A 25,012-nucleotide genomic window follows, 5' to 3' on the forward strand; every position below is an offset into this window, starting at 1 on the left:
ATTCCCATATGAATTTGTCCTGACATTAAATAAGTGATCAAAGAACCTTAAAAAGAAAAAGAATTGAAGTAATTTTGGATTTCCTCATTAAAAAATATTGGAGTCAACCTAGGAAGCTTATTAAAACTCTAGATATTCACCATACTCCGTGGTGTGTACCTGTAGTCCCAGCTATCAGGATGCTGAGGCAGGAGGTTCCAGGTTGTTTGAGCAACATAATAAGATTCCATCTCAAAAAGTAAAAAAGCAAAAACTGACCACACCATAGATTATTTCGCACATTTACTCAAAAACAAAACAAAACTTATTAGATTCCTAGGCCCCTGCTGGGGAACTTCTGAGTAGGTCTTTGGGTTCTGGAAATTTGTGTTTTTTCTAAATGCTTCAGGTGATTTTGATATATAGCCTGATGAGTATTTGGAAATTATTAGACTACTCTGTAAAATTTGGATATTTTCCTTTCTTGACAAGTGTTGATTAAAAGTATTTCAGTTTGGGCCTGTGCGTGTGTGTTTTAGCCTATGATTAACAGGGTAATAGGAAAAGGAAAATTTCAGACAAAAGTATAAAGTAAAAATCAAAAGTCTTCCATCAGTTCTTTTTTCAATGTGTTAGTGTACATATAACTTTATGTTTTGCTTTTTAAATTTAACATTATGTCATGACTGTTTCTGTAAGAATAGGTTTGAGGAACTTTGAGGTTAAATGTATGGGAATTAGCTGAGAAAACCAGAAGAGCCAGTTTTATGTAATCTAGCTCTGTTCCCTGGAGATTCTTATCTTCAAATGTGTTCTCCTCAGCTCCAAATAGCTTGTTTCAGTTATCTTCAGAGAATTTTTGTTTAAACCACTTTGGAGGGCTACTTGCTGATGGCCCCTCAAGCCCAGGTTTTTGAACTTCCTTGAGTTTCATGATTGTGTTTTGTATTTAGTACTCCTCAGGCCTTCCCAAATCCAAGGCTGTTTTTGGTTCCTTGGAAAGCAGCTGACTTGATTTGTATTCACCCAGTGTAACTCTAGTTGGGTGGAGATACAGCCTGGGGCTATAGCTATGCACACATCAGCAAGACTCCTGCATCTCTTAAATGGGGTGGGATAGGATTGCTGGCCTTCTGGGGCTGCAGGACTGTAGCATTCCTGGGCTACCACTTCATGCCCTAGGCATAAGATGGTAGAAAGGGCATGCTGTTGATTTGAATCTGGATTCCAATTCTGATTCAGTCACTAATTGGCTCTGTAATGAATGGTAGCTTCTCTGAATCTAGATTTCCTAATCTGAAAAAAAGGTGAATTAAAAATAAAACCTCGGTGGGGGGTTGTGGCTCAATGGTAGAGCCTTGTCTTGCATTCATGAGGCATTGGGTTCAAGCCTCAGCACACATAAATAAATAAAATAAAAAGTATTGTGCCCATCTCCAACTAAAATAAAGAAGTATTTAAAAAAATAATACCTCATAGGTTATGAAGATTAAATGAGATGGTGCATGAATAATACTGGGCATGTGATAGGCAGTGAGTGAAGAGGTGCCAAATACTGTTTAAGATCTCATTTTCAATCCCCACATGATATCCCCACATTTGCCTTGCTAAGCCTTTTTTCCAAACCTACCAGCTTTATCATTATCAGGTTTCTTAGGGAAGTCTGAGTTATTCCTGAAGGGTTTTTCCAAACTCTTACACATTATGAGTAGATCAATATACCTGATAGGTGGTATTTTTTTAATATTTATTTTTAATTGTAGTTGGACACAATACCTTTTTTATTTATTTATTTTTATGTGGTGCTGAGGATCGGACCCAGGGCCTCGCACATGCTAAGCGAGCACTCTACTGCTGAACCACCACCCCAGCCCTGAGAGGTGGTATATTAAGAGTATGGCCTCTGAAGTCAGATTGTTTGGGTTCAACTGTTGCTCCTTCTGCTTAGTAGTTGTGAGACTCTGGGCAAGTTGCTTTACCTTTCTATATATCAGTTTCCCCATCTGTGATGCAGGGATAATGTATATACCTAATGTGCCTCATTAGGATTTTTATAGTAAGTCAATACATGGAGAAAGAATACTTATAACAATGTATGGAATATAGCAAGTTGCTAAAAAATGGTCTTGGCTGCTGGTGTTGCCATTATTATTCTTCTACTGTAATGTAATAGTCTTTCTGCCTCCAATTTTTGTCTAGTTCTAACTCCTTCACATACTGCTCTCATGCGAATGATGCTAGAGTTTTAATTAACACCAACTCATTGCTCAGAAATTATCAGTGGTGAAAAACAAAAGTCTCTATATGTCTTATACTGGCAATAAAATCTCTGATACAATCATAAACTTGTCCACTTTGAACATGCCCTCTCAAACCTACTGGATGTAAGCCTTGGTATCTTGAAACTTAGCTGTCATCTGAAAGGCCAGGCAAGATACCTCTAGCTCAGTTATATGGCCTTGCTTGATGGTTCCTTTAGGAGAGATGACCCATGCCTTCCTGTTGGCCTGTGTTGCCCGCAGGCCAGTGTCCTCCCAAATGAAACTGATACCGAGTGTGGTCTATTTAGGTCTAGTTTAAGAAGATGCTCCTGGTGTGTTTTGCAGCTTTGCGTTTCCCACAGTGTTTTGCATAAAGTAAGTGTTCAAGAAGTTTTAATCAATAAACACTCTTTCAGAAAACAGACTTCTTAAATCAGTGCCCAGCTACAAAAGCACCCTTAGGCTTTGGAGTTGCTGTGTATAGAATAAACCAGTAAGTTCAGTATAAAAAAATAATGACAGCATCAAGAAGCACATAGTAGAGGATGGTAACTTCAAAAGGCAAGTAGAAAAGCTGTATAGTTCAAATGGAGAGGGAGCTTCTGGTGTGGAGGCCTACCTATCTTATTTTAGGAAAAAATCCAAGTTGGAACTTCTGAATTAATTTTTCAAAGAACCTCTGCTGTTTCTTTGGATTGGTGACTTAAAATTGGACCTGGTAAAATTTAGTTGCAATATTACCTTTATCACTGAGAGATTTCTTTCTCTGCTTTTTGCATTAACTATGCTCCCCTCCTCTGATCTTTATAACTTATCTTTTCCATTATTTGAAGCACAAGTTGATTGAAAAGGAACAGGTAATTTTTATTGGTATCTATAGCCAAGGTTCTAATAGAAATAGTTAGAAAATACAGAGGCCTTTTTATCTAAAATATATAAGCCTCAATTATTAATTTCAGAGGAGTATCTTTGAGGGATGATTCGGGTTTAAGTGGGAAATTTTCAAATCTGTAAGATAAACTAGTTAAAAGTCCATGAAAGAGTCTAAATGTAAGAGCTACAGCTGTAAAACTCTTAGAAACAACATAGGGGAAAACTTATATGATATTGGATTTCATCATTACTTGCATGGAACTAAATGATACCAGAAGTACAGGAAGCAAAGGAAAAATTAGAAAAATTATGATGTCAAAATTAAAAACTTATACGCATTAAAGGACAAAATCAACAGTGAAAAGTCAACCCATATATTTGGGTTGAGAGAAAATATTTGCAAATAATATTGTTAAGGAGTTATGAAAGAAAAAGAAGTGTTGATGAGGCTATAGCAAAATTAGAAATCTTGTGCACAGTTTGTGGTAATGAAAATGGTGTAGTGACTATGGTAAACAGTATAGAAGTTCCTTAAAAAATTAAAAATAGGACTAATATGATCCAGTAGTCCCACTTCTGAGTATATATACAGAAGAATAAAAAAGAGGATCCTCAAGAAATATGTGCACATGTATGTTCATTACAATATTATTGAAAAACAGCCAAGAGGTAGAAGCAGCCTGAATGTCCACAGACAGATTAATAAAGAAAATGTGATATACACACACAATTAAATATTATTTTGCCTTAAAAATGCTGCAACATGGATGAAACTTAAAGATACTCTGCTAAGGGAAATAAGCCATTCACAAAAGGACAAGTACTATAGGATTCCACAGTTATGAGGGCCCTAGAATAGCCAAATTCATAGAGACAGAAAGTAGGATAGCAGTTGCCAGGAGCTATAGGGGGTGGGGGGTAGAGTAGGAAGTCACTGTGTATTGGGTTGAGTTATACAACAATGTGAATGTATACAATGTACTAAATTGTACAATTGCAAATGGTTAAGACAGCAAATTTTATGTTATATGTATTTTACCATAATTTAACAAAAATGGATACTGGGTGAGGTAGTAACTTTTTATATGCTAATTCTAAACCTGATTTTAAAATGCAAGGTAAAATAATACATTTCTTTTTTAACACAATGAAAATACAATATAAATCCTTTTCAAAGAATTTCAAGTTTCCATGACAACATTTCAGAGTACTTTTTAGCACTTACCAACATCTATTCACATGAACTTTTATTATCTTTAGAAATTATTGAAAATTTTATAAGGGGAAGCTGTTGGGTCCTATAGCAATATTTAAAAGAAATACATTTGTTAGGCAAGTAAAACGTTCCCTCAAATCTTCGTTTCTTAGACAAGAAAGTGGAGTTGTTTCTTGGATAGAGTTTATGGGAAAGCCTTTGTCAAGTATGTCTGACTACAATAGAGTTCAGAAGAAAAAGCTGGAAATTAGATTAGTTTTGTGGAGATGTTGCCTTCTACAAAGAGCTTTGAAAGCGGGCAGGAGAACTTAGATGAATATAAAGTTACAGTTTAGACTGAGTTGGGTGGTAGGTCGACAAGTATACATTTTGGTTTTATGGTTCGTAATTCATATATGACATGAATAACATAAACTTGATACTAGAAAAGAAAATAATTTTAAAATGTTCATTAAAGGGGGGGATAGGAAGGGCAGCAGAATACAACAGACACTAGTATGGCTGTATGTATAAACGTGGCTGTATAACCAATGTGATCCTGCAACTTGTACACGTGGAAAAATAAGAATTCATACCCCATTTGAATCAAATATGATATGTCAAGATCATTGTATTGTCTTGAGCAACCAATAAAAAAAATGTTCATTAAAAAAATCAGAGTTGTCAAGTACCATAAGGACTCAGTATCAAATTTCTTTCAGTTCTTTATCATCTTCCTGCAGTCATGTATAAATTTTCAGGGGGCAGGATCATGCTTCATTTATCTCTGAATATCCAGGTCCTCATATAGGAGCTCACAATGTAGATATCCATAACTGGGTTTTGGGTTTTTTTTGAAAAAAAAATGATAGATTGGATTTCCCTATTCATCTCTGTTGCCACTTAATAATTTCTCATGCTCTCAACACATTTTGTCCTCAATTCTGTATCCATGTGAGTTGCCACCAGCAGGTAAATTGTTTAGCTTCAATCCAACCAGAATTGCTCTGAAATCAGTTCTTTTTTATTCATCTCTAAATAATTCATCCTATTCACTCATTTATCTCTCTTATACACACTCTCCAAGTGATTATTCATACCTTTTCTTCCCTTAAGCCCTCTTGTTCATCCTCTTTGCTAACCTAATGCCCTACAGAGAAAATTGAAACCATCTGGTAAGAGCTCCCATCTGAGTTCTTATTTTCAGGAGAGCATGAATGTCATCTCACTCTCACTTTCTTTCCCTCCAGTTTCTAATGAACAGTTTTCTTTTCTCCTTTATTTAATCATTAATTTTGAAAACTCAAATAATACATACATTGTAGGGGGGGGAATGAATCCTCCTCCTTCTGAAGCTGACTTTGGCTTTATATGTAATTTTGGCTTCAACCCAACCATGCTTTGTCAGGTGGTGAAGGAAGGGGAGATGGTGCAAGTTCTGGCAATTCTTTCTTTCTCTCCTCTCTAATTCTGGTTAGGCCCACCACCTCTGTTTAGTAGTCCACTATCATCCCCATTATTCTAAATTCTGCATCTGAATTTTAGATAATTTAAGCCCAGAGTTTTGTTTCAACTTGTCATTTATTGGTGCCTACTATATACCATGCACTATGCCAGATGCTTTGCGTGTTGTTTTGTTCTTTTCCATTTGCTATCTAAATACTAACCAGTGATTTAGAAATAAATGCATATAACCTATGAATTAGAGGATGACTGCATATTCTCAGTTGTTGCAGATACTAATCATGGTATTCTTATTATCTTTTCCATTATTCTTATTTTTCTTTTGTTTGCATCCCATTTATATGAGTGAAAACGCAGTACCATTTGAGAGAACTTCTTTAATGTACTGTATTTTGTAGAATTCTGAGAGGTTTATGAACTGCCATTTGGACATGTTCACTTTTTGATTTGTTGGCATCAAACCCAGGAACACTTAACTACTGAGCACATCCCCATCCCTTTTTAATATTTTATTTAGAGACAGGGTCTTACTGAGTTGCTTAGGGCCTCACTAAGTCACAGGCTGGCTTTGAATTTGTGATCCTCCTGCCTCAGCCTCCCGAGCCACTGAGATTACAGGCATGCACCACAGCATCTGGCCCATGTTCACATTTTGAGTATGACTGTGCAGTTTGATCATTAATGATCATTGCTTTGGCCATTTAAAACTTTGACAAATTATATGATCATTCAGATAAAAATTGCTTTTTGTGAGAACTAGTAAGACTTTCGGATATCATTATCCAGTCATTAGGCTTAAAGTTAATATCAGTAGAAGATCAGTATATTGCCCTTTTTCTTACCAGTTAGTAACAATATAACTTAAACCACAGAGTTAGCATGGATTCTTTTTGGCACAGTCAATCAAAAGTTTGGACTTGAAAACATTTATAAATGAATAATTATAGCAATTAATTTAATTTCCTCCAGGTCAAAGAAAGCAGGGTAGCAGGGAGACGCTTACATTTGATAATATAATTTAAACTAATTCCTTCCTCCAACAATTAGTATCTTTTAAAGATGCCAAAGATGCAAGGTACAGTCCCACATTTAAGGAGCTTGAGGTATAGTAAAGTTAGACTTTCCTTGTCCTCCACAATACCTAGTAGAAGTCTTGCACATAGATATTAAAAATTAATTCATTTAGCAAATATTTATTGTGTACCCAGGATGTGCCACTAGTGGTTAACAGGTAATGTCATACCTCAGCTAGCTAGTAGATGGTACTTTTTGGAAATTACAAATATGTCTAGATTTTGGGGGTTACTAGAAATTGAAATTAGGAAAATTGTCTCCTGTTCTTCCAGCATGTAAATATATAGTTTTCTAATTAGAGGATGAAAGATTAAATTCATTGGACATCACAAAGCAATAGAATTTGTTTTTCATAATGAAAACTGATCTGCATTGAGATGTTTTTCTACTCATTGAAAATTTTCTCCATCATATTTCAAGGGCTATATCTTTTGCCTAATTTTAATGTATTATGCATTTGTGATAGCAAATTAAACATAATTTTATGGCCCAAAAAATAGCCCCCAGTACATTAGCTCTTCTTTATATATTTTTATATCAAGTAATTTGGTGTTTAAACCATTGGTTCACAACTAAGAGTGCCTCTGCCTGCCCAAAAACATTTGGCAACGTTTAGAGAGATTTTTGGTTGTCAGAACTGGGCAAGGGTTATCTAGAGGATAGAGATCTGTCAAACACTAGTGACACACACATACTAGGCATACATATTTGCTGAGTGAATTAATGCACGGGACAGCCCCCTATAATCAAGCATTGGATCAGTATGTCTGTTTTTATTAAATAAAAGGCATTGGAGTGTTACTTATGTACCAGTAGATCGGATCGCAGATATTTCAAAAGCACCAGGTCCCAGTTCTCAAAGAGTGTACTCTAAAAATGGAGATGATAGGTAAACAAAAACAAAGTACAAAATAATATGCTATGTTTTTTAATAGCGCTAAGTGGCAAATAGCTTTGTTGGGTGGGTCAGAGAAAGCTTGACAGAGAAGGTGAAGTGTGAGTGAGTACTGTGTAGGAGCTCTGCTCAAACTTTTAGCACTCACTCAGATGCTGTTTCTAGAAGGACAGAGCAAGCTGAAGGAATAGCATGTTAAAAGGTCAGGAAGCCTGATAAACAGAAAGAATTGATTATATGCAGTTCATTGTATTGAGGTGAGCCTGGAGTTTTAGCTAGAATCCTGCTTTAGGAGGCCTTGAATCCAAGAAGTGTGGACTTTATCCTGAGGATAGGACTATAACAGAAGGGATCTGCAGTTTTTGAAGACCATTCTGAAGGTCATATGCATAAAAAGGGAGATGAGAATCCCTTTTGGGAGAGGATTTAAACTGACCTTCCCTGATCAAGAAGATCTGAGATTCTATAGGAAGGTCTGATCAAGCACCTTGAATGGTATGGGAAGGTGATAGGTAAAGAAGAGGACATGTGCCTTGCAAATTTTACCTTGGGGACTTCAAACCATTAACCAGGATAGAAAATATACAGGAGGAGAGTGAGTGAGTGAAGTAATTTTTTTGCAAACATATTATTTTTGAAGTATCTGTGGAACATGTTTTTGTGGTTTGTTTTCCTAAGAACTTAATATTTGTTTGATTTTGATTATTAGGAATGACACAAAAGAAGCATAGTGACCTAAGAGTAAAGAATTCTGTTTCTAAATATGCCAGTGATTGCTTGTAAGGCCATGAATGTATTACTTATTTTTTTTCTCTGCATCTGTAAGTTTTGGAGTGTAGTGATAAAAATGTACCTTTTAGGAGAGTTGATATAATTGATATTGAGCTGGAAAATAAATAATTAATGTTATAAGCCATTTGAAAATTATAGTATTTAAACATTCTGAAGATCCTAGTAGCCATTTGCCATGATAAATATTTGTGTACCCAAGTTGGGTTCCTAAGATCTCTCATTTTGATAGCTTTTGAATAACATTGGCTAAATTACCTGGATTGCCTAGATAAGCCTTTGTTTTTTAGTTTTTTTTTTTATTTTTCATTACTCAAGTATGATTTTTACTTAACTTTTGCATCTGAAGGAAAACTTCACGTCTTACTTTTTATGTCCAAACCTCTCGTGCTAAGTGTTGTTTATACTTTCACTGTAAAAAAGTAAATGATACTACCTTTAAAATGTTCACTGAATATGCATTAGCTGATAAACATGAAAAGAAAAACAATTTAAAATATTTGTCATTACCATTTTAATGTTCTTCCTCCTCTGTTCATCAACTGTTTGAGCTGGAAAACAGCAAAATGACTTTTCTGGTTGTTACTACCAACACATGGTAAAGATCTTTTTCCTTAAACCTATTTAGTACAGGATCTGCTTAGTACTGGCCTGTGTCCCAGAAGACCATCAGAGATAAGGCTATTATCCTTTTATTGAGTATTATCCTGGGAAAGTATTTATAAAATTGAACTCTGTGGCACCTGCTGACCTCTTTTCTAAATGAAAAAGGGTGGGGATGGAAATTGTGTTCAATGAATTTAGATGAAGCAGTATGTTTAGCAGCACTGACAACAGAGTGCTTTAGTTAGTGCCTTTTATACTGTGCAAATTGATTCCATCTTGGACTCTGAAAGAAATAAGTTGACAATTCATATCAAGAAGTTGACAGTCACATTCAGGGCTCTGCAGTTATTGGCATGGTTGCTATTTTTTCATAAGCAGTTCTAAAATAGAACTCACAGCTATTTTAGGATTAATCTAAAGTGTTTGCTTGCCATTGCTGTCATGTTTTTCTAAAATTGCTATAAATAAAATCTAGTGGTATTATCTTCAAACCTGAGAGAATATTTTTGGAAGACTTAAATATTTAAAAACAATTTTCATCCTTAATGTTTTTCTTTTCCTTTCCTCTTCCTCCCCTTCCCTTCTTTTTCCTTGCTTTCTTCCTTCTTTCCTTCCTCTGTCTCATGGTGATAGAGATAGAAACAAGGTCCTCATATATGTTAGGCATATGCTATGCTATTGAGCCACATCCCAGTTCATGTGCTTAACTTAAAAAAAAATTGTCATTAAAATGAAAAAGAACAGTTTAAAAAAAATTTAAACCTAGTCTCCTATGAAATCTTATCAAAAGCTAAAAATGTATGAAGAACAGTGCTATGTAACTTTCAAGTATCGCTCTAAAAATACTATTGTGGCTTGCCATGGTGATACATGCCTATAATCCCAACGACTCAGGAAGTCTGAAGTAGGAGGGTTGCAAATTCAAGGCCAACCTCAGCAATTTAGTGAGACTGTCCAAAAATAAAAGGACTGAGGCCTGGCTCAGTGGTAAAGGACCTCAGGGTTCAATTCCCAGTATGTTTAAATAAGTGTGTGTGTGTGTGTGTGTGTGTGTGTGTGTGTACACATATGTGTGTGTGTGTGTGTGTGTGTGTGTGTGTGTGTGTATATTGCATTGTCAAATTACTTGGATTATATTTGTATAAAATATATGCTACATATACTTATGTAAATGTACAATTATGGCCCACATATTTAAACACTGATTTGAGGCAGCTGAGTTAAATGGTGGTTTATGACTTTTTGAAAATTATTTTCATTGGTCAGACAAGAAATAACTTAAATAAACTCACTTCCAACTTTGTTGTCCCAGCATACCAGGCTGTGTTCATTTTTCTGTCTTCCTTTCCATTTCCTTCTCATGCTTACATGCCTTTTCCATTAATTAATTCAGTGACGAAGTCTGCCATGTTTGCCTTATATTTTAAGTGTCTTCCATGGTGGTAACAGTGTGAAGTCCATTATCACTATAATGCGAATGCATATTTATTCTGTTTATATTTAATAATAAAGCATTAGTTCAAATTAGAAATCTGACAGGAACTTCAGATAATCAGATATAACCTGTTGTGTAATAGAATGCAGTAGATCATTGGCATCTTTAAGGCTGGAATGTAAATCTCCTCGCCTACCAACACCTATTGTGCAATGACCCTTCCAGGATCCCAGTCACTTCATTATAGAACTAGCAGGTCAGTAAAATAAAGCATGCCAGATCTGCTGGACTGTATCCATCTGAATTTTTAGTACTGCTTAGATATGTATTAGCCAAATAATCAGAAAAATATATGGTTCTTTGTTTAACCAATCTTTGGTTAGATTTAAGTTATCTTAAACTATCTGAAAACTAGGGATTGCTTAAAAATTTATCAGTTTTTTCAATTGTTCAGTTTATTTACAGTTAGGAGTATTTCCTGAAATAAGAAAAAGTAATGTATTATCTGAGTGTATGTGCTTTATGCAGTAATTTTAAATATGTAGTAGTGGGAAGCATAGGAACAGAGAATGTTTACAGTTGAGAGATGTGGTATTTTGTCCCAACTCTATCACTTACGAGCTCTGTGTTCTTGGGCAGGTTACTTACCTTATGTCCTAGCCTCTATTTTTATGGTAACGATGCATACATGTATGTCATCTTGCATAGAACCTGACATGGGGCAGATACTCCATAGAAGTAGTTCTAGTACTTATAATTATAATCTTTAATATTAATTAAAATTTGTACAATTAATTACATTATCAGTAATAAGAGTTTTAAATGATTGAGGGCTAATGATATAGATCAAATTAGATGCTTATGAATTCTATAATGTTTGAAAGTTATATATAAGAGTATTAACATCTAAAATTAAAAAAAAATCAGAAGATAATTTGTCTAGATTCTGTTCTGCCAGTTAACATGTAACTTTTCTTTCAACAGGCTCAGCACTATGTAGCTACAACCTAAAGCCTTCTGAATATACTACATCTTCAAAATCATCTGTTCTTTGCCCCAAACTTCCAGTTCCAGCGAGGTAAATTTTATTGCAAAGTTGTTAACTTGTGACTTGTTTTTATAGGTAAATTTCACATTGTATGTGTTATTCTGAGAAAGGAGTTACTTTGATAACTTGTTCTAGTACTTTTACCACAAAATTTTAGAAATAGGAAAAGATATAAAAACATGTATTTATCTTTAGAAAAATGCACACCCAAACAACTTTTCTTGTTCTGTTATTTTACATTTCTTTAGAACCTTACTTTTTTTAAAATTTTTATACCATAATTTTCAAATACACAAAACTGCTGAATCATTCTCAAATTTGCAGCAGACTTAGAAACCAAGTCTCACAGTCTCCAGAGATCCTTCGAGGTTAATCCTAGTATTACTTCCTGGGATTGCTTTTTAATTTACTTTGTAAATTTAAAAAGCATGCCAGTGACTATTCTCCATACATTGCTTGAAGTTATATCCTTTACGTACGTTCACTGTATTAGGCTGTTTGCCACGTCTTATTCAATAAACATTTATTATTAAGTACCTGCGACATGTGATGGATATAACAGTGATCTCACAGTAGTTAAAGTGAAAGTAAATTTTTAAATTTAAAGTAGATGTAAAAAAAAAAAAATTCTCAAGCATTGTAGACTATATCCCCAGAATTATGTATGTACGTTTATGGAGGTATATACATGTATGTGTATATACACATATGTGAACACTTGCAAGTATGTCTGATGTTGAGAACCATAGTGTGAACTGCTGACAGAATGGCATGAGAAAACTTCTCAGGGGGAAACTGACTCTAAGCCACCTTTATTATATCTTAATATATTATAGGGAACAACTGAGTAAAAAATTTTGAGATTTGAAACATGAAAGCAGATCATGTCTACATTTTTTAGGAATATTTATGGCTATAACTTGTGCTTTATTAACTTGAATTTGAAATTTTCTGTTAGTAGGAAAGGGATATATCAGTTAAATTGATTTCTAGCTCTTTTAGTCTTGAGAAGTTGCTATTGAAAATCAAAATTTATAGCCTATAGATATAAAAGTAAAGGGACTATTTTAAGAGATACTCAGTAAAAGGAACCTAAAAATTATGGCCTTGAAGTGACAGGTAAGGAGGTCGAACTCATAAAAATTAAGGATATGAGGAAGGCTGCCGCAGTGAAGCAAAGGAGATCCTTTAAATACGGTTACTGGAGAACATTTATTGATATAAAAACAAGAAAAGCCCTATACACTTATCTACCTAATTGCTATAGTTTGTTTTATCTATACTTTAAGTATAGAGTCTTTCTTTCAAGACCAAAACACACTGAGGTAGAATAATCAGAAAGCCTGGATATGGAAAGAAGGTTGCTCTGTTCCTGGGTCATTGTGGGAGGGTCAGGATGGGTGGCTGGGCTCATACTGCAAATCCTCCCGCACTTGGATCTCTGACTCCCCTGTGTTGAGCACTGACTGTTCCTGGTTATCTTGGATATCCCCGTCCTGACTACACACACACTTCTCACAATATCCTCTAGACATTTATTAGAAAGCAAAGGATGGTATCAGGGGTGTTAAGTTTATAGCTGGATGGACCTGGCTTCTAACAGGGTCATTATGTACCTCACTAATCTAAGACAAAATGCTGAACCTGTACTATCTGCAAACTCACTCCCACTGTGTTCAAAGATCCTTATGTTTTACTTAGTACAGTACCTCTCAGTCGAAGTATCTTAGCACTTTTGTCTGAACTAAGCTTGTTGGAAAGTAAAACAGAAGGAAGACAAATAGAAGCTTGTAAATATAAAAGTTATTTAGCATTTGACAAACAAAGTGAAAGGATGAGAGAACAAGATAAATTTGTTTTAATAATAAAAAAAAAAAAAATTGGAGACACTACCCCATTCTACACATAGCATTAAGCCACCAAGTCTCCAAAAATGAGTAAGACCAGAACTCTGACCTTCAATTCACAGTCTAGTAATGACTGCATTTTTGTTAACATTTTCTAACACCAGGCAAAACTGGTAAGTAGCCCTCAGCATCTTTCACATCTCACATAGGAACTTGAACTTTGAGTCTAGATCAGTATGGCGGTGAATATCACATCACCATTTTCTATTTGTCATCTCAAACAAGACTCAACCTCTCTAAAAAACCAAAGTTTCTTGTGTGTGAAATGGGAATATTCATACTTGTTCTATAGAGTTGAGACTCAATAAGATAATATACATATCTATTATTGTGCTTGGCACCTAGCTTAGGAAGTATCATTTCTCTCAAATTCCAGAGCCAGCAATAGCTGGTTTAGAGAACACAACCATAAACTAATTTGCAATGAAATTCTATTGAGGCATAATAACCAAAAAATTATCATTCCTAAGAGCAGATGCCTAGGTAGACCAATATTTTATCCAGATTCATAACTCTTTATTGGTGAAATGCCAAGCATGGTAGCAATATGAACAATAGCTATCCTGTTTGTTTGTGATGCTAACTGTTGCAATGCTAACTGTTGCCCACAACCAGAGAAAAACAGCAGAAATAGAAACAGAGTATATAAATTCAGTTTACTCATCATTAGAGTACCTCTGGATGCCAGAAAAGTTACGAGATACTAGGGAATTAATAATATGATATGGAAGCGAAAAATTGACACTCATGAAAAAATGTTTTTCATATTTTTAAGTAGAAGATTCAAGAGTAAGTTAATATTTACAAATCATCTACTATGTGCCAGCTAATATACTTTCACATGCATTATTTAATTTAACCCTCACAAAAGCCTTTACAGATACTGCCCCTAATTTATAGATAAGGAAATGGAACATGAGGCCAAAGCCACTTTTTTTTTGTTGTTGTTGCTGTAAATCAGAGTTTGAATTCAGGATCTTGTAGCATCTATACCATAGTTAAGTGTTTATTTATTTATTTATTATTTTTTAAGGAGTAGAGGAGTGAAGGAAGGGAAAAAAACAAACAAAATAGAAATGTATGAAAACCACTGTTTATTGCCATTAAATTCTTATCTTCTTGACTTATTTACTTCCTACCTTTTGTATTCTATTATAGGGATCTTAATGGAACCCTTTATTGGTATTATTTCTTCAATAAAACTTTTAGCTAGAAATCATGGGTGATTGTTTATTTTTAGCCTGAGATTCTAAAATAATTATATGAGGTACAACTCCTACCTTCTTTTGTGAAGCATATGGACAAGAAATAGTAGATACTCTTTGTCCTTATACTTTAGGGAGTTTATTATCTGTGATAATCTGGACTTAAAGGCAAATGGATGGTATATTTGCCACTGTAAGATACAATTTGCCCATGATGGTTAATTTTTAAAAATCTTTAAAAGATTCATTGTGAATTCATTTTGTTCTTGTTGACTCATGTTTCAATAATGTGAAACAACATCAGTTCCTAATGGGACTACATTGACTTCTTAAACATTCAATAGTCTGTGCCTTTGAAAGGTAGAAAAACTTACTGTAAATAGAATACTTTATGTTTTTCCTCTTAATTAAGAAGCAGAAAATGTGTCATTTAGGTTAGACACTAAAGTAGAAATGATCTCATGCACTAAGTTCTCAGCAGTATTATTTCCTCAGAGGTACATGATATGAGCTAATTCATCTTAAATTCATTAAATCAAATGAGATTTAAATGGTAAAATATAAGAGAGACATTTCAATGCCATGATTACTCACTTTTTTTTTTTAATAAGAAAATAAATCCAGGGACTGAGGGTGTAGTTCAGTGGTAGAGCACATACTTAGCATATATAAGGCCCTGGGTTTGGTTGCCAGCACAGAAAAAAAAGAAGAAGAAAAGGAAAAAAATTCTAGTTTCAAAATCCCATGACCTGTAGAGTTGTTTCTTTTTTGGGAAGAAGTGGGAAAAAGAGTGACAAACAAGGGAATCTGCTGCTTATTAGCTAAGCATTTAATTTTCTTTTTGAATAATGTGTTCATATATTCTCTTATCTTTTATTTACCTTCAACTTCTGTTATTCGTTAGGTCTAAGAGCAGATTTTTACTATAAAATAAACAAAGCAGTTAATCAGCTTGTGCTAATTTTATATCTTTAAACTTAGAGCTGTCAGATTGAATTGTAGAGTCAAAGATTATTGTTATTTTGCCCCAATTCTTTGAAGGATACTTTAAAAAGCACTCCTTCCAAAAGGTCAAGAGTTTATATACATTTTTTAAATGACTCAAAAGGATTAGGTCTGGGCAGATGTTACTCACCATTTCCTCCTAAAGGAAAAGAATTAGGATTTTGAGAATGCAGTCCTTCCCTTTCAAATCAAGGATCTTCGTCCTGAGTTTGAAAAGCAGAATATACTGGCTCTGCTGCTCCTATATACAGTCATATATATAGTCATTGATTTGTAGGTGGTCTCTTTTATGGTGGTGATCTGAAGAGACAGAGTCCTTACTCCTACCCTTTTAGCAAGCAAATGGACAAATGAAGAAGAAATGGAGTAACACACAGCTCTGCAGTGTTAGGAGAATGTGGGCTTTTACAAGTTATCTGACAGGAAAAAGGAAATGAGTGAGTAGGACCAAGAAAATTAGTGGCATTGTCAACAAGAAATAGATAGCAATATCCTTATTTTATATTTGGGGTTCGAGGCAGGTGAGTAAAGCAGAGGCTTCATCAGATGATAGGGTAATATAGACTGATGAAGATTTAGATAATTATGGAGCAGAGGAGAGTTTAGTTTTGAAGAGAGAGAGAGACAAGCTTTAATTAAAAATAGGGTTAGAGAAGTTCTTAAAGGTGTTAACTTTGCAGAGACAACATCAGAAAAGAAAGTCGTGTTACAACAAAGTTGTCAGTAAAGACTTCTACCCCAAATCAGCCTCCATTAACTGAGAAATTTAGGGTCCTTTTTGATTCTTCTAATTAAATATCTTTTTACATCATTAGCAAAACAACTTTTGATCAAAAAACAATGACTTACCTGCCTGTAATTCAAACATTATACAGCATGGTCTGGCTTCCTGCAGTTTTTAATAAAATGTCAAATCTTTGGCGTTAACTTTCACTAACACCATTTTGGAGCTACTCACAAATCCACAGCCAAGGACATGAGATAATAAGTGAATAAATTACATTGTTACATCATCATTTTTGGATACATTTTATTGAAGCATAACTAAAATAAGGCTAAATCTTTCAGTTATTTTGTTTCATGAGTATAAAAGCATAAGAGATTTCTTATTCTTACTACTGGTAGTGCTCACTTACTATCATTTAAGAAAAAATGATAGGTAGTTTATTCTTATTTGAAATTTTTTTTTTTTTTATTTGAGGGAGGAAAGAAAGTGTTTTGTTTCAGGTCAGACAAAGTTGTTTTGCTGAGATTGGAAACCTTGGAATTTGATATCCAACCACACAATCATATCCACTAATGGACCCAAATACAGTGCCAGCCAAGAATGAGAACACAGTTACATCATTCTAATAAAAAATCTTATGTCAGACCTGCCAGGGCTAGTTCTATGAACAATTCAAAAACTGTGGTTTCATATTAATTATGGCTTCATTTTAACTTAATTCACCCACTAATGCATATCTGTGCACAGACAATGTACGGGTTCTGTTAGAATCTTGACAAGTCACAATGAAGGTGTATCTATAGTCCTTTGTTTAAAATTCTCTCACTGATTAGATGTGTATTGTCCTCTCAGAAGTTGAAGCAGAACCATGTTATTACAAACCAGATTTATGTCACAGCTCATGCACAGTTGTTTCTTTACAAGTCGAAGCTGTAGTCCATGTAAGCTTGGATTAAATGTTAACTGATTAAATAATTGGTTGTTTTCACAGTTTTTTGAACACATATAATCTTGAATTATTAGTAACATATAAAAAGAAAATAAAATGGCACAGAATTCCAGATGTGTCAGGTATTTTTCACTTTTATAATATTATTTTTCTTATCACATTTTTATTAACTTCATAACTCTTTTATGGAGTGATATCATTGTCACATTAGATATAATTTCCCTTTTGTATTATTAAATTATAAGCATTTCTATACATTAGCTTCCACTGTTATTGTTTTGAGTAGCTGCATATTATGCTGTATGTTGATATGTTGGTATGACTTTGTTTATATAAGAGTTACTGAGGAACCTGGGACTTGGGCTGTAGCTCAGTGGTAGAGTGCTTTCCTAGCACGGTTGAGGCACTGGGTTCAATCCTTAGCACCACATAAAAAGTAAATAAATAAAAATAAAGTTATAAAAATTATATTTAAAAAAGAGTTACTGTGTGCCCTGAACACTTTTATTAATCTGAAATTTTATAATGCTATTTTGTTAGAGAACACATTCTATTAATGGTGGCACATTTCAAGTACAAGCATGTGTGTTTTTTACTTTTAAATTGCTTATGGCCAAAATTCATTTTCAGTTCAATGAAATATATGTCTGTAAGCTTTGTCATCTGCCTCTTGACTGGTAGATGAGGAGTTTTAAGTGGTTTTGCTTCTGGTAGCTCTGTGTGTGTATGTGTATGTGTGCGTTTCTTTTCAGAAGGGGAGGGTAATGTCTTCTGTTGGAACATGCACTCCACCCTCTTTGATAAGGCTTGTGGTAAGATTGCTTCACTACCCATAACAGTCATCTTCATAGCATTAAGCACATAGCTCTTAGCACCCATAATGATGTGTGGAGGGTGGAGTGTATTGCAGCCATATTCACCTTTCATTTGTGTGTTTGATGTGGCATTTATATTAAGTAGGAGTAATTTTTTTTCTGATTTTTTTTTTCTTGTGTCACCAGTGCACCTATTCCATTCTTCCATCGCTGTGCTCCTGTGAACATTTCCTGCTATGCCAAGTTTGCAGAGGCCCTGATCACCTTTGTCAGTGACAATAGTGTCTTACACAGGCTGATTAGTGGAGTAATGACCAGCAAAGAAATTATATTGGGACTTTGCTTGTTATCACTAGGTAATTGTTTTTCTCATTATTAGCTATTGCATAATACTGCAGTAGAAGATTGTTCTTTTAGCCAAAATATGAATACAACTGGGGATACTTGTAAAATGTTTCACTTCCCATAATCAAAATAATTGTTTCAGATTATATATAATTATAAACATGTACATAAAAGTATGTATACATGTATATATATCTGAAACTTATTTCCCTTTTTTTCTTTCGTTGGGGAAAACTTATTTTTCCAAACTTCGGTGACTCAGTCTATGACTACCTTTAATGTGATAGCAGGAGGCTTCTTTTAATGAATCAACAACCCTATGTTTTTGGTTATGATTCTAAAAGGTCTAGTTATTTATAAAGAGGCCACCTGTTCTCTTATATATTTACATCTAAGAATATAGATTTCTTACTTTTGAAGTATGTGATTTTCTTTTCATTGCTACAGCTCATAGTATCATTATTGCTGGAAAAACTAGGAAATCTCCACTCGTTAGCCACTGAGTTTCTATCAATAAATAGATAATATAATTAAATAAAAATTTCATTTTCAAGGTGAAAGCTCACTATATTAGTCTAGAACTATATGAGGGCGTATTGGAGTTTATAGACCTTAATAGTTGAGAGAAATAACTGGTAGGAACCAATTATTTCATTATGTAAGTTAAATTAGTATTGATGCCTGTTAATAACAATGGTCACTGAGAAGATACAAGTTTTATTTCCATCTTCCCTGTCATTAGAAAGTTTTTCTTTTTGCTTAGGCAGTACTTGACTCAATTGTAATAATGCTTTCCATATGAAAATCTAATTCTGTGATATTTGAAGGGCTCCCATCTGTATTTCGGTACTGTATATTTATTACAAAAGTTAGCACCTTAATAATAGTTCTAGACAGAGATCCTAACCATTTATTTGGCTTTACAAATGGCCCAAAGAAGCTTGACAATTAGTCTAACTTTATGTAAAAACTACCTGGTTTCTAAAACAACTGAATTCATAAAACCAAAAGTAAAATCCGAACCTTAAAAATAGTGACAATAATATTGTGAAGCATCAGAATTCCATTTTTTATTAGAATGATTATCTTTGGAGACTTAACATAATATAAGTCCAAAATACCTTTGCTCATTTGTTTGTAGATCATTAAAGATATACAAATTATTATTTCAGAAATATTTTTCCTTTTCAAGGGTTGAATCATCCCTTTCTTTTTTGAGAATTCTACCTATGATTTTAGCACATTGGGAGTCTGGGACAGATAAAGGGGTTAGCTAAGTAACTCAAACTAAACTTTGTTCATTTTTGAGGACAGACTTTTAATCAGTTGAGAAATGAGGTCAGAGGGATTTTGGTCTAATGAGTCTTCAGGATATTATCCTGTAGGGTCATACTCTCCCTTGGAGCTCTAGAGTTAAAGATAAAATGCCAAATAAGGATAAAATGCCATCTAGTATTAACTGACCATCAGAGAAGTTGGTCCTAAAATGCACACATCACTCAAGGGAATATAGCACTAACTTAACTGATTTCTGTCTACATGTGATAATTTTTCTTGTCACCAACATGACATGTCATTCTCAACACTTTGTGTGCTGGCATGTATGTCTGCATGTCTGATGTTTTCCTCCTGGTGAGTCCACAACAGTCTTGTGCTGTTTTTGAGTCACCAATTGCATTTGCATGAATTCTTTTCTGTAGTTTATAAACCCACACAGTTAGGTGCCTTTGGTTTCAAATGATGCTATTTAAGTGGTACAAGTAGCAAAATCAAAATGCAAGAGCAGCCAGTTTCCTTTCTTACCTAAATTGTGGTCATGAAGTAGTCAATAGGTACAGATTATTTCCCTGGGGTGGCGGGGAACAACAATTAAAAAGCCTTCTTTTATATTTTATGTTGTCAAGTAATATTCTGCATGTTCTCTATTTATCTTTCCTGCAGTTCTATCCATGATTTTGATGGTGATAATCAGGTATATATCAAGAGTACTTGTGTGGATCTTAACAATTCTGGTCATACTGGGGTCACTTGGTAAGTTATTGATTTTATTGTTTTCATGGTACCTCACTAATTCCATGGTAGCAAAAGGAAATATAAAGAAGAAAATAGAAATTTTATTTCTACAGGCTATATCTTCTTAAAGCTTTTTTTTTTTTTTTTTGCCTTAAGAATTTCATAACTATCAGGGATTGGGGGGCTGGGGTTGTGGCTCAGTGGTAGACTGCTTGCTTTGCATGTGAGGCAGAGTTCGATCCTCAGCACCACATAAAAATAAATAAACAAAATAAAGATATCTACAACTAAAAAAAATTTTTTTTAATTTCATAACTATATTCCCCTCTTCTTTTCACTGCTGTTACCATTTGAAGTCTAGAACTTTCTCCTGTGTATGTATGTATAGGTAGATATAAATGTGTATACACACACACACACACACACACACTCATACTCACATCATTTAGGTAAAACTTTTTAGCTGAACATGAAACTCAAACTTTTAGTAAAAATATCTGCCCTCATTTACATTTATAATCCTAACTGCTATCTTTGGTTTTACTGTTGTCATCTGTTTATGTTTTACTGAAATTTATGCTTTCTTATTTTGCTTTCTCCATCTTTGCTATATGACTGTGTTTTCTCTGATTAACTTCACCCTTTCTTTGGATGATATGTTTTATATTTTTATTTTTTTCTTCTATGATTGGTAACATGTGCTTTCAGAAAAATACTATGTAATCAAGAAATCTATGATTACTAAAGGCTAAAATGTCACATGTTGAGTTTTTCCCTGCCTTTTTAAAATTTAACATAAACTTTTCTTCCTTGTATCCCCTACTCCCTTCTACTTATGCCTACTCTTTAGTCTTGTCAAGTAATCTGAGCTTTTGTATTCAAGTCATTATTACAGTTAAAATATTATTTTCACCATTTTTATCTTAAAAAATTATTTACATTTGCATTGAAAAGTTTCAGAAATATATTCATATTTAAGTCTTCCTGGACTAGTTTTAGGAACTACTGGTCCTGTTTGCATACACCTTAATTCTTGGATTCTTAACTTTTAATTCATCTTTATATTGACTGGAATTCAAGTAATCTATTTATGGAGGACTTGTGGGCTATATATTTCTCAGTTCTTATTTCTTTAAGATTGCCTTTTCCTTCACATGTGAATTTTGAGTTTGTTTGGTGTAAAATTCTTCAGGCACAATATTGTATCTGTACTTTTATTTCAGAAACGAACTCAGAGACCAGTCTCAATATTTTTCCTTTACTCATTGCAGGCTTCACCTACCTAGATGTTTATTTGATTTTAATGTAGCCTTATAATTTAAAGATGGTTCTGATCCTGGATCTCAAGATTGTCCATAATCTTTTGGGGGAGGATCTTTTTCCAATCTGAAATTTTTTCTTCATCTTTATATTTGATTACCATTTTTGTTTCAGCAGCTTTTTTCTTAAGGTAGTTGTTATTCTTCAACCATTGTCTTCCACATTATCATTTCAATGTTTTTATCATATTCTTTTATATTCAGGAGAGTTCTTCAAGTATGTTTTCACATTACTGACTTAGTTTTCCACATTATCAGTTCTGTCCCTGGCTTCCTACAATGAGGATCTGAATTTTGTTGTTCCAGTTTTATTGTATTTGTAGTTCTTCCATCTCTACCACATTTCCGTTTACAGCTGTAGTATCTAATTCTGTGTTTACATGAACAGGTTTTATAATAAATCTTAATTTTGAATCATAGCTCTGCCATTTTCTACATACATAACATTTGGCACATTATTTAACTTTACTAGATTTCAGTTTCATCATTTGTAGACTTAATAATAACTACTTAACAGTACTGTGGTTAAATAAGGTGATAACCATAAAGTGATTAGCTCACTTTTTAGCACCAATCTAAGCATTTGGTGAACATCCCCATGGCTATAGTGAACAACGTCCCCATCCTCCTTGACATAATCATCATTATCTCATCTGTTTTCCTTGAACTTCAGCTTTCCCCATAACTTTTTATTTCAGTTTATAGAGAACACATTTCCTTCCATTTTTTGAATATGTTACATAGTTTTCCACACAATTTTCTTGAACCTGCAGGATTTCAGAGGGGAAGAAATTTTTTTTCACAGACTCCTAATTGTTTTGAATTCTTTATATCTTCAACAGAAGAAAAGTTCATGCTTGGTATTTGTCAACAGGACATGGGTTTTCCCTTTGACCTATTAATTATTTATGTGAATCCAGATGCAGGAAGGTCACTGTGCATGGAGCTTAGCCCAGTTTTTTTGTATCTCCTTGGCATTTATCTTATCCAACGTAAGCTCACAGCTCTGCACTGAATCTTCCTTCCTAATTGTGGCCTCCAAGGCCTTTCAGGGTGGTCCAGTTCCCTGCCACCTCTCTGCCCACATCTCTAGCACTTTCCCCCTTGCTCACTGCAGATGTCACAGTGGTCTCCTCCTTTCTCTATACTAGCCATGGTCCACCTCAGCGTCCTAGAACTTTGCCTGACACATTTTTTCCTTAGATAATTTCATAGATTGTGTTCTCTCTCTCTGCTCAGGCTTTCAATTCTCTTACGCAGACATCACCTTCCAGTGAGACCTTGCTTACCAGTGTTATATAAAATTGCAGTGCCCTCCCAACACAAGCACTATCCTTCTTTTACCAAATTTTTTCCCTTAGACTCAATATACTGTGTTATCACTTGTTTCCTTATTTTTTGTTTCCCTGTTACTATATAAGCTCATGAGCAATGAGAGTGGAGACTTGGTTTTATTTACTCCTCCATCCCCAGATAGAACAGTAAGTGCTTTAGGCTCTCAAAATATCTGCTGAATGTATTGAATGATGGTATATAATTCAGCTTTCCTATACAGAGTTGGGCTTGCCTCCCCCTTCAGTCTGGTTCTCTGATCAATGAGACAGCATTGGAGATGAAATAAATACTTATCCCTGACTCCCACTGCTATCAGATATTTCCTGTTTTTGCCTATATCCTTTGTAGGAACTATTCCTTTGATCTTCATTTATTCATTGTGCAAACATTGACACAGAATCAGTGGTACGACTATGTATCTATCGGCACTAGGCACGAGGGTTACTATTTACTTTCAGAGGTACCTGTTAACTGGCTGTCTCGCAGCTTCAAAGTCAATGATAAATATATGTGGAGGTAGTTTATTTGATACACTGAAAGATTTGTAAATGCTTAATGTGAAAGACAATCATGGAATAATTGGTATTTCCCTAAAGCTGGCAAAAAGTAAGAGCCATATACTTCCCTGTTTAATGATTTGCCATAGTATCAGTCCCATGATGATATGCAGGAAAGGTTCAGAATATTGAGGATTTATGTCACAGGTTTTCTTTTGCTCATTATTGCAAAAAAAAAATTTTTTTTTCTCCAGGTGGCACAGGTGTACTATGGTGGCTATATGCAAAACAAAGAAGGTCTCCCAAAGAAACTGTTATTCCTGAACAGCTTCAGATAGCTGAAGACAATCTTCGGGCGCTCCTCATCTACGCCATTTCAGCTACAGTGTTCACCGTGAGTACAGGCTCAGGTGTATCTTTCAGTTCTGTTTTTAATAGCAGGTTATCATCAATGAAGCAGAAACTCACCTCTAGCCTTTGCAGTCCTAACCCTGATTGCCATTAGATGAAACTTTTGTCCCACAGTATACAAAATGCTCTCAAGTCTGCCGGAGGCTTCCCTAATTAACGAATGCTCTTTTGATCAACGTTTTCCTCTATCCTGTCTGCTTTTTGAGAGATTTCCACTTGGAATTTTTACATTATCACTTGCTAAGAACATATTTATTATAGTCATAATATACTTTCTAAAAACCAATTATCTTAATGGTATAATAGTATGTTGAGAAATATATCACTATTTACTTGTTCATGAATTATTTTTCCATTTTTTCCTTTCAAACCTATCTTTTAATGATGTATATTATATCAAAAATATAGGTGAGATTCACTGCTCAGGTGTTACACAGTAAAATTATAAATTATCTTGTGGTTAAATAATCTACCTTGTATCTTTAGTTCACTATTATCTCCTTTCTGAAGAAGGGGGTGGGAGCAATCTATACATTTCTAGGAGCAATCCCAAGCATTTTATGAGCATCAAAAACAAAAAAATAAAGCCACTATAGAACTATTGTACCAAAAGATAACTTTGTAGTCATGATTTAAGTACAGTTCTGTGTGCTAGCTACTAGGGATAGGGATAGGAGGGGAAGGAAGCAAAGGGTGAATCTGCTGGGACTCTACTCTTTTTTTTAATATTTATTTTTTAGGTGTAGATGGACACAACTCAATGCCTTTAATTTTTTATGTGGTGCTGAGGATCAAACCTGGGTCCTGCCTGAGCAAGGCGAGCACTCTACCGCTGAGCCACAATCCCAGCCCCTGGGACTCCACT

The 25,012-nt window shown here is 34.4% G+C and overlaps 1 protein-coding gene across 4 annotated transcripts in view; it reads left to right on the forward strand.

The window, feature by feature from the left end:
- Slc44a1 (solute carrier family 44 member 1) overlaps positions 1–25,012 on the forward strand; it is a 184,141-nt gene that overhangs the window by 84,934 nt on the left and 74,195 nt on the right. For all 4 annotated transcript variants that reach the window (XM_078047905.1, XM_040286123.2, XM_013360504.4 and 1 more), the window contains exons 5-8: positions 11,556–11,649; positions 18,414–18,583; positions 20,514–20,603; positions 23,991–24,130. In XM_078047905.1, the coding sequence (XP_077904031.1) occupies positions 11,556–11,649; positions 18,414–18,583; positions 20,514–20,603; positions 23,991–24,130 (494 nt within the window). The remainder of the gene's footprint in view (positions 1–11,555; positions 11,650–18,413; positions 18,584–20,513; positions 20,604–23,990; positions 24,131–25,012) is intronic.

This window comes from Ictidomys tridecemlineatus, chromosome 4 (genome assembly GCF_052094955.1).
Source record: "Ictidomys tridecemlineatus isolate mIctTri1 chromosome 4, mIctTri1.hap1, whole genome shotgun sequence".
Taxonomy (NCBI): Eukaryota; Metazoa; Chordata; class Mammalia; order Rodentia; family Sciuridae; genus Ictidomys; species Ictidomys tridecemlineatus.